This window comes from Pelobates fuscus, chromosome 1 (assembly GCF_036172605.1).
Source record: "Pelobates fuscus isolate aPelFus1 chromosome 1, aPelFus1.pri, whole genome shotgun sequence".
In the NCBI taxonomy this organism is placed as follows: Eukaryota; Metazoa; Chordata; class Amphibia; order Anura; family Pelobatidae; genus Pelobates; species Pelobates fuscus.
In genome coordinates, this window is record NC_086317.1 from 319288247 (window position 1) to 319299389 (window position 11143).

General features: G+C 46.2%; 1 protein-coding gene across 1 annotated transcript; it reads right to left on the reverse strand.

The window, feature by feature from the left end:
* Positions 1–5402: 5402 nt before the first annotated feature.
* CHST7 (carbohydrate sulfotransferase 7) lies at positions 5403–8405 on the reverse strand. Its single transcript, XM_063459340.1, has one exon. It carries the CDS (start codon positions 8058–8060, stop codon positions 6771–6773), a length of 1290 nt encoding a protein of 429 aa, XP_063315410.1. The 5' UTR covers positions 8061–8405; the 3' UTR covers positions 5403–6770.
* Positions 8406–11143: the final 2738 nt, after the last annotated feature.

Here is an 11143-nt window from a genome sequence, read left to right on the forward strand (position 1 = left end):
CCCACTCACTTAAATTTTCTCCCTCCCTCCCCCCCACCCCCACTCACTTAAATTTTCTCCCTCCCTCCCCCCCACCCACTTAAATTTTCTCCCTCCCTCCCCCCCACCCCCACTCACTTAAATTTTCTCCCTCCCTCCCCCCCACCCACTTAAATTTTCTCCCTCCCTCCCTCCCACCCCCACTCACTTAAATTTTCTCCCTCCCCCCCACCCCCACTCACTTAAATTTTCTCCCTCCCTCCCACCCCCACTCACTTAAATTTTCTCCCTCCCCCCCACCCCCACTCACTTAAATTTTCTCCCTCCCCCCTCCCTCCCACTCACTTAAATGTTCTCCCTCTCCCCCCCCTCACTTAAATGTTCTCCCCCCCACCCCACCCCCCCACTCACTTAAATGTTCTCCCTTTCCCCCCCACTCACTTAAATGTTCTCCCTCTCCCCCCCTCACTTACATTTTCTCTCTGTCCCTGACACCCGGCGGGCGCGCGAGGGAGCACTCTCCTCTGAGTGCTTCCTCTTCAGCTCCCTCGCGCGCCGCGTACTGATGCCGGAGCCGGAAGATGATGTCATCTTCCGGCTCCGGCATCAGTACGGTGCGCGAGGGAGCTGAAGAGGAAGCACTCAGAGGAGAGTGCTCCCTCGCGCGCACGCCGGTTGTCAGCAGGGACAGCCTCTGGGGGGCCCTGAGGTGACCGGCTGCTGGGCCCCCCAGGAAAAGAGGCTGGCCCAGTGGGTACATACCGGGGTCGCAGGACCCCCTGCGACCTGGTATGTACCCACTGAATGTGGGGCCCGGACGACCTGAGCAGTCCGGGCCCCCCAGGACCGCATGCCCTGATGGCAGCCCTGCCGGCTCTGCTTGGGGCCCCGGGCCAGCTTGGTTTGCCTGTCGGGTAGCGACGGGCCTGCCCCCCACCCGATTGCAATAGAGCTTAGTTAATTGCTGACAGCTTATGGAAGCACCTACTTAGGACCCCAGGTAAAAAGTCAAGCCTTTAAAATACAGCATGACACCATATATTTTAGGGTGGGGGCCACAAAGTAGCCCTCAAGAGATCCATACCCACCAGAATGTTTGAGATTTCTCATTTACCAGTTAACTTTATATAATATAAGTCAAAGTGGTAAGTGTTGGACTGCATATTCTGCTTATTATTGGTAGCTAAGGGCAGGATGTGGCTATTTTATATGAACACAAGCAATTAGCTATTTCCTTAAAATTAAGGTAGCGTTTACTTAGAAGGCTACAGGGACAAGCTATAGACACCAGAACAACTACATTAAGCTATAGTGGTTCTGGTGATTATAGTGTCCCTTTAAGAATTGCATTTTTCTCGCAGAAAATTAAACTTTATTAGTTTAAAAAAAACTGGCTCCAAGATTCCAAACAACTTTGTCAAGCTCTGCATTAAGCAACATGCATGTACATTAGTCCTAATTAAAGGGCCAGTATGCCCATCATAGTTAATAGGGTCACTATCTGAAGGTACATTTCAATCACTGTTAAAACACAGTGGACTGTCTGAAACCCATTCAGGATCAATGGTATGTCAATACAATGACAGTCACAAGAGATTTTCCAAGCCCTAGTCTTGAAATGGTTAATTATGGCAGGACGTAACAAATAAACCAGATTAAGTCATCATAGTTCAGATAAATGCATGATTTCTAAATTGTATATTTTATTTCAGTCATGCAAACTGTAGTAAAATCTTTACTGGGCATGATTGTCCATTCCAGACTTTCTGCGTCTCGTTTGTAACTGTGGTCACAAAAATCAATGTTCTGGGAGAACGGGAAGCAGCTCCATTTTTTGAGGGCCATTTACACAGCTCAAGGTCTGGGTCCCAGGGTCCACCTTCATGTTCCACCAATGAGTTTGTTCACAGGGGTGTGTGTGTGTGGGGGGGGATGCCTGATGTGTGTAAGGAATGCATTGTGTGAATCTGTGTTTGTATGTGTAAGGGCTGCAAGGTGAGTTTGTGTATGTATGGGATGCAGTGTGTGTGTCTGTAAGGCAGCGTTTCCCAACCCAGTCCTCAAGGCACACCTACCAGTCCAGGATTTAAGGATTACCCAGTTTTGTCCAAGGTGTTTTTAGAAAAAAAAAGAAAAAAACACCTTAGACACAACTGGGTCACCCCTAAATCCTGGACTGGTAGGTGTGCCTTGAGGACTGGGTTGGGAAACACTGCTGTAAGGGATGCACTGAGTGTGTGGAAGGGGTGCATTGTGTGTTGCTGTGTGTAAGGGATGCATTGCTTGTGTATGTGTGTCTGTGTGTAATGCATTGTGTGTTTTTCTGTGTGCAAGGGGTGTATTGTGTGTGTGTGTGTGATGGATGTCAATCTCTCCCCCTACCCCCGTCAATTTCCTTCTTCTCCCCCCTCTCCAATTTCCTTCTTCTCCCACTCCCTCTCATTGCCTTCTCCCCCCCTCCAATTTCCTTCTTCTCCCCCTCCCTCTCATTTCCTTCCTTCTCCCCCCTCCAATTTCCTTCCTCTCCCCCCTCAAATTTCCCCCCTCAAATTTCTCCCCTTCCTCTCCCCCCTCAAATTTCTCCCCTTCCTCTCCCCCCTCAAATTTCTCCCCTTCCTCTCCCCCCTCCCTCAAATGTCCTCCCTTCCTCTCCCCCCTCCCTCAAATTTCCTCCCTTCCTCTCCCCCTCAAATTCCTACCTCTCCCTCCCCTCCCTCAAATTTCCTTCCTCTCCCCCCCTTCAAATTTCCTCCCTTCCTCTCCCCCCAAATTTCCTTCCTCTCCCCCTTCAAAATCCCTCCCTTCCTCCCCCCCAAATTTCCTTCCTCTCCCCCCTTCAAATTTCCTCCCTCTCCCCCTTCAAATTTCCTCCCTCCCCCTCCCCCCACTCCCTCAAATTTCCTCCCTCTCCCCCCCTTCTCAAATTTCCTCCCTCCCTCCCCCCCACCCACTTAAATTTTCTCCCTCCCTCCCACCCCCACTCACTTAAATTTTCTCCCTCCCACCACCACTCACTTAAATTTTCTCCCTCCCCCCCACCCACTTAAATTTTCTCCCTCCCTCCCTCCCACCCCCACTCACTTACATTTTCTCCCTCCCACCCCCACTCACTTAAATTTTCTCCCTCCCTCCCCCCCACCCCCACTCACTTAAATTTTCTCCCTCCCCCCACCCCCACTCACTTAAATTTTCTCCCTCCCTCCCTCCCTCCCACCCCCACTCACTTACATTTTCTCCCTCCCATCCCCACTCACTTAAATTTTCTCCCTCCCTCCCCCACTCACTTAAATTTTCTCCCTCCCCCCCACCCCCACTCACTTAAATTTTCTCCCTCCCCCCCACCCACTTAAATTTTCTCCCTCCCTCCCCCCCACCCCCACTCACTTACATTTTCTCCCTCCCACCCCCACTCACTTAAATTTTCTCCCTCCCTCCCTCCCACCCCCACTCACTTAAATTTTCTCCCTCCCCCCACCCCCACTCACTTACATTTTCTCCCTCCCCCCACCCCACTCACTTAAATTTTCTCCCTCCCTCCCACCCCCACTCACTTACATTTTCTCCCTCCCACCCCCACTCACTTAAATTTTCTCCCTCCCTCCCCCACTCACTTAAATTTTCTCCCTCCCCCCACCCCCACTCACTTAAATTTTCTCCCTCCCCCCCACCCCCACTCACTTAAATTTTCTCCCTCCCTCCCTCCCACCCCCACTCACTTACATTTTCTCCCTCCCACCCCCACTCACTTAAATTTTCTCCCTCCCTCCCCCACTCACTTAAATTTTCTCCCTCCCTCCCCCCCACCCCCACTCACTTAAATTTTCTCCCTCCCTCCCCCCCACCCACTTAAATTTTCTCCCTCCCTCCCCCCCACCCCCACTCACTTAAATTTTCTCCCTCCCTCCCCCCCACCCACTTAAATTTTCTCCCTCCCTCCCTCCCACCCCCACTCACTTAAATTTTCTCCCTCCCCCCCACCCCCACTCACTTAAATTTTCTCCCTCCCTCCCTCCCTCCCACCCCCACTCACTTAAATTTTCTCCCTCCCCCCCACCCCCACTCACTTAAATTTTCTCCCTCCCCCCTCCCCCCCACTCACTTAAATGTTCTCCCTCTCCCCCCCCCTCACTTAAATGTTCTCCCCCCCACCCCACCCCCCCACTCACTTAAATGTTCTCCCTTTCCCCCCCACTCACTTAAATGTTCTCCCTCTCCCCCCCTCACTTACATTTTCTCTCTGTCCCTGACACCCGGCGGGCGCGCGAGGGAGCACTCTCCTCTGAGTGCTTCCTCTTCAGCTCCCTCGCGCGCCGCGTACTGATGCCGGAGCCGGAAGATGATGTCATCTTCCGGCTCCGGCATCAGTACGGTGCGCGAGGGAGCTGAAGAGGAAGCACTCAGAGGAGAGTGCTCCCTCGCGCGCCCGCCGGTTGTCAGCAGGGACAGCCTCTGGGGGCCCTGAGGTGACCGGCTGCTGGGCCCCCCAGGAAAAGAGGCTGGCCCAGTGGGTACATACCGGGGTCGCAGGACCCCCTGCGACCTGGTATGTACCCACTGAATGTGGGGCCCGGACGACCTGAGCAGTCCGGGCCCCCCAGGACCGCATGCCCTGATGGCAGCCCTGCCGGCTCTGCTTGGGGCCCCGGGCCAGCTTGGTTTGCCTGTCGGGTAGCGACGGGCCTGCCCCCCACCCGATTGCAATAGAGCTTAGTTAATTGCTGACAGCTTATGGAAGCACCTACTTAGGACCCCAGGTAAAAAGTCAAGCCTTTAAAATACAGCATGACACCATATATTTTAGGGTGGGGGCCACAAAGTAGCCCTCAAGAGATCAATACCCACCAGAATGTTTGAGATTTCTCATTTACCAGTTAACTTTATATAATATAAGTCAAAGTGGTAAGTGTTGGACTGCATATTCTGCTTATTATTGGTAGCTAAGGGCAGGATGTGGCTATTTTATATGAACACAAGCAATTAGCTATTTCCTTAAAATTAAGGTAGCGTTTACTTAGAAGGCTACAGGGACAAGCTATAGACACCAGAACAACTACATTAAGCTATAGTGGTTCTGGTGATTATAGTGTCCCTTTAAGAATTGCATTTTTCTCGCAGAAAATTAAACTTTATTAGTTTAAAAAAAACTGGCTCCAAGATTCCAAACAACTTTGTCAAGCTCTGCATTAAGCAACATGCATGTACATTAGTCCTAATTAAAGGGCCAGTATGCCCATCATAGTTAATAGGGTCACTATCTGAAGGTACATTTCAATCACTGTTAAAACACAGTGGACTGTCTGAAACCCATTCAGGATCAATGGTATGTCAATACAATGACAGTCACAAGAGATTTTCCAAGCCCTAGTCTTGAAATGGTTAATTATGGCAGGACGTAACAAATAAACCAGATTAAGTCATCATAGTTCAGATAAATGCATGATTTCTAAATTGTATATTTTATTTCAGTCATGCAAACTGTAGTAAAATCTTTACTGGGCATGATTGTCCATTCCACTTGAAAAAGAAAAACATCATGCAGCTGCTCAACTCCAATGGAATGGTATTTTAGGGGTCTATTTAGTAAACTATGAATTATGTTGAACTGAAAATATAAATGTAAAAGTAAGACAATACAAAGCTCATGAAAAACTCTAATTCAGCCATTTCACAATTGTGAATTTTTGGGCACAAACTTCACAATACATTTTCCAGCTCACTTATAATTCACTTTCTAGTAAATCAGAAGCACTATAGGAGCAAAATCACAAATCCAAAGCTGCAGGGGTGGTATATGAAGAGTTTGCAGAGTGTGATTGCCCTGTAAACCCTGATTCCGAGTTGTTTGTGGAAAGAATGAGTTAACAGGTTGCTGAGTTAGACTATTGTGGTTAGTAATGAGACTCAACCACAGCACTTGCAAGGTTTTTCGTCTTTACTTACAAGTAAATCGGACGTTAAAATAGCAACATGTCACTTGAAGACAACACACTTGTAAAAACCCGTTCTATTTTTTAGGGCAATCATGTTACATTCAAAGAAATTATACGAAATAGGTTGCCAGATTGCTGCACAAACAATACACAATTTTACATTTTTAGCACACTAGACTTTAGATGAAGGAGCAGTGCTAGAATAAGTGAAAATCTGTGTTTGAATTTGGTAATCTCAATAAATAGATACATTTTGAAAAAACAACTAAAACAACCTTTGATTCTTACTCATTTTGGAATAAAACTTTGTAGCAAGTATTGCTAAACTGCAGCTACACTAGTCGATGTTCCACAAATCCCACCACCCTCAGCCCACGGAAACATAATGAGGAGGATGGGAGTCCATTAAATGCTGTACCAGGAAATCGTGCCCAATGTTACTCAGAATGTACATAAGGCATGACCATCTTTTATATTGCTTAATGTTACAGTACATAATATAAACATTCAAAGTAAAAAGCGTTTGAAGTTTTGTCTGTTCTTTTTGGCCATAACTGGCTAAAACAGTAAAACTTGTTATCGGGTGGAACAGCAAAGATAGTTTTCTTAATTCTACTATTAGGATGTTAAACCAGACTCCCACCCCCTGCTTTCAGTGCATCATGAACACCCATATCTTACGCATGGATGATGGGCTTCTTCTCTAGTGCATTTGCTCTCATACCATCCCTGAGGGTCACCAAATGTCCAAAGTTTAGGGATTGCACAGTTGTGTTCCAATGGGATTATTGCTAAAACCTGGACTATTGGTGATCCATGAGGGTCAAGTTTTGAGAAATATTGTCTAATTTTTTTTTTAACTTAAATTCTTTGCTCATCTTCTTGTGGCTTGTAAGAAAGCGCTGACATAGCTTCCCCGCAGGCTTCCTCCACTTTACGCACTTGTTCTCTGTTTAGTCTCTCCTTCCACGCACTGACCGCTTCCCGAGCATTCCTAGCTGATACCAGGAATGGTCTGTCTGAGGAGTAGCTAGGCCCTCTGGTCATGTTCATCACAAACTGCTCCAGCTCTGTTATAGCTGGCAGTCCTATAAATCGAAGTAGGCGTCCCAACTCATCACGGGGCCTCAGCACTAGGTCTTCATAACGGAGTCTTAGGTAGCGTTTGTTGAGCCAAGATGGACCAGAGCGACGGAGGAGCAAAAGGTCCTTTATCCAAGCTTGGCAGATCACCTCCAGAGCGCCTGTTAGCAGGTAGTCTGCTCCTCCACGGTGCAGCTGTAGTTGCTGTTGCGCCTTTATTGCTGGGTCCACTATACGCAAGCGACTCCGCAAAACCTGTAAGCTTTCCCGTAGCAACGAGCGTTTTGATCTGAGCCGCGAGTTATGCACTGCCCGTGGATCCCTGAAAAGTTGCACTATCTTCAGATTGAGGCCGGGATCTCTCAGTAATGGTCGCAGCACAGACAATTCCATCAACCGTACATCCTTGATCACTACTACAGGATGACGTTGGCACTCCCCCTCCAAATCTTTAAGAGTGCGGGCAGGGCAGTTTTTCTCACACTCCGCTGGCTCCACGAGGCCCATCTTTTCCCTTGGACCTCCGGCACTACAGAATGGGACACTGCAGATCGACTTGCTACTCCGTCCACCAAACAGCCCAGCAGTGGTAAGATTGTTTCCGCCATAGAGACGAAGCACAGAGAAGTCACATCGGAAGAGTGAGCTGAGCATATCTCTAAGTGCTCCTTGCAGACTTTCTGCGTCTCCGGGATACAGTGACTGCCACATGTGCCATGCAGGTTCGTATAGATAAAATACCTGAGGGTGCTGGTTGAAGAGTTCCCCAAGGAAGGATGAGCCACTTCGCCATGTGGCGTGCAAATACACATGTGTGCGTGGTGGAGGAGAGACAGCATCATCACTATCTGCCTCCTCATTGTCCTGTTCATTCTCCCACATGGATGCATTGAAACTGGGACAGAGCCGAGGTGGATAGTGTTCCAATCTTCCTTTATGCTCTTCTGCAGAACGGTTATTACTCAATGTCCACCAGTCATCCTGCAGGAGCATGGATAGGAGTAGAAGCAACAGTGTCACATACACCAACAGCAGCAGACATCGCTTCCTTGCTCGGCGCTTCTTCATATTTGTCAATGGGGAATAGCTGTCTTATTTTCTTTAACTATTGTGTTCAGTTCAGGTCCAATCCAACACACTCATTTCTTGCTTTCTTTGCTCTTTTTCTGACATGAGCTTTCTTCTCGTCCATGACAGACAGTGTATGTGAGGATCATGTTCTTAATTCAGTCTGTGTGCCTGACATGCAGCTTTTTTCCTCCTCCTCCTCCTCCCTCCAGCCCCGGAGTATAGAATAAACTCGAAGATGAGTGTCTGCCCTGCAGGCTGATCTCACGGCTGCACATGCTATGCAAAAGAAGCTTTTCCCCATCTGCTCTCACTCCTGTGTTTGTTTTCTAATGCTTCTCTCTGTACTTCCTTGGAGCACACCCAGGGGTGGAGCAGACTCAAGGCCTCCCTCACTTTATCTCCTCTCCCTAAGTCATTGCTTTCAGTCTGCTCCATATCTAGACAATTATCCGGCACAGTTGTCTTGAGCAGAAAAAAAAAATGCAGTTTCACTTCATAAACACTGAAATGAGACAGTGTGGAAGTGGTAACTAAATCTTACCCTTGGCTTTAAGACGTGTATTCCCCCCCCCCCCCCCCCATATTATCCTCCTGTTTCTAGGGGTTATATATATACATACATACATTTTTTTTCAGATCTGCTATTTTAGCCTCAATTTTGACATTCAGATCTAGTATTTATTTGGTAATTTTTATTTCTTATTAAAACTGACATTTTAACTATTTATGCTTTCTTGGATGTTGTGGGTGCGGAAACACACAAACACTGTAAATAAGTGTGTAATTACCAATGACAAAATCGGTAATTGAAATCCTCTTTTTTATGAGACCCTCGCAGTCCTGCTGCGGAGAGGCTTAACATGGATTTGCTTTCAGCGTGGGAAATTGATGTCAGGAATCTGCAATAATAAACACTTCTTGCACTAACAGGACAAAGCTTATGTTTGTTAGCAAAGGATGCAAGCTGAGCTCCCACCCCCTACTTGAAACGAGGGTATTATCACCTTTAAAAGCATGATGTAAACCTGTTATCAGATGGACAATTAGACCCAGCATGGGCTCAGTTTCACCAAGTAGCTAAAAGTCACTTTCAGTGTGTGAGAAACAAAAATAGAGAGGAAGTAGCTGGCCTTTATCTACAGTGAATTAGTGGTGACAAACCTCTATTTTTTTTTTTTCACCTGGTGGAGAAATACTTTAATTAATATAGATGCGAAACCCTCTAGTTATGGCAAGCTGTACATTCGTGCTGTATTTTCGTATGGTCAGCTTGTACCTGACTGCCCATGTGAAAGTGGCAAGTATCTGTACAATACAAGCTTTATTCACTGTGTAGAATGACAGGAATTCAAAATAAAATTTCAGTGTACAATATCCCTACTGGAAAAAACTCCAACTCTGCAATGACTGTTCACATTCCTGTTTCTGTCAGTGTACTGCAAAAATATATATATAATATTTATGTTATGTATATATTGTACAGTACACTGGTTGGCCCATTTTTGTGCTTTTTTTAGTTTGTCTGAAACATTTTCCCAAATCTTTTTTTCGGTAACAACATTTGGACAAACCGAACTACTATGTGGGCAATTTTATTTTTTATTTGCAACTGTAATGGTGTGGTCGAAACAAATATTTTCACCACCATAAATCTAGTGGGATCTATGCAATTAACTCCATACAAATTGCTAGGCATTCTCCAATGTCCCCATACACATTACTAGGTGCTCTGCAATACACCATTCACATTGTACATTAGTGTTTATATCAGAGTTTGCAGGAATCTATGATCTGCAAACTTTCTTTGTCTTAGGGATGAGCATAACCACGTAGCAAACCTAGTGGGTATGCGGCAGGCTTCCGGAGTCAAAAATGCTTGTGCTGTGCTCTTGCACATCAACAGAGTTTCACGCAATCAGGAGAGCCGCACTGGGCGCCGGAATCCTGATTACCTCAGATATAAAAATTTGGGAACTGCGGATGGTTAGCTCATCCCACGAAGCACTGAGAATATATATTACCCAAAGGGTAGAGAAACGTAAACATCTTACATAGAAACATAGAATGTGACGACAGATAAGACCCAGTCAGCCCATCTAAATACTTTCATTAGTCACTGGCCTTATCTTATAGTTAGGGTAGCCCTATGCCTATCCCACGCATGCTTAACCTCCTTCACTGTGTTAACATCTACCACTGCAGCTGGAAGGCTATCCCATGCATCCACTACCCTCTCAGTAAAGTAAGACTTCCTGATATTATTTGTAAACCTTTGCCTCTCTACTTCAAGATTATGTCCTCTTGTTGTGGTAGTTTTTCTTCTTTTAAATATAGTCTCCTCCTTTACTGTGTTGATTCCCTTTATGTATTTAAATGTTTCTATCATATCCCCCCTGTCTCGTCTATCATATCCCCCCCGTCTCGTCTTTCCTTTCCTCCGTCTTTCCTCCATGATAGGATCCTTTAACCTTTCCTTGTAAATTTTAATCTGTAATCCAAGTACCAGTTTAACCCCTTAAGGACCAAACTTCTGGAATAAAATGGAATCATGACGTGTCACACACGTCATGTGTCCTTAAGGGGTTAAGCAGCCCTTCTCTGAACTCTCTCTAAAGTATCAATATCCTTCTGGAGATACGGTCTCCAGTACTGCGTACAATACTCCAAGTGAGGTCTCACCAGTGTTACATAGTTACATAGCTGAAAAGAGACTTGCGTTTATCAAGTTCAGCCTTCCTCACATATGTTTTTGCTGTTGATCCAAAAGAAGGCAAAAAAACTAGTCTTAAGCGCTTCCAATTTTGCAACAAACTAGGAAAAAATTCCTTCTTGACCCCAAAATAGCAGTCAGATATCTCCTTGGATCAAGCAGCTATTACCCCACTAATTAGAAATTATCTCCCTGTATATTATGTTTCTGCAAGTATTGATCCAATTGCAGTTTAAATATCTGTAATGACTCTGACAAAACCACCTCGTCAGGCAGAGAATTCCATATCCTTATTGCTCTTACTGTAAAAAAACCTTTTCTTTGCCTTAGATGAAATCTCCTTTCTTCCAGCCTAAATGTGTGACCTTGT

Excerpts from the sequence above, each read along its gene's own strand:
- CHST7 (XM_063459340.1), bottom strand. The coding sequence starts at position 8,060 with ATGAAGAAGCGCCGAGCAAGGAAGCGATGTCTGCTGCTGTTGGTGTAT.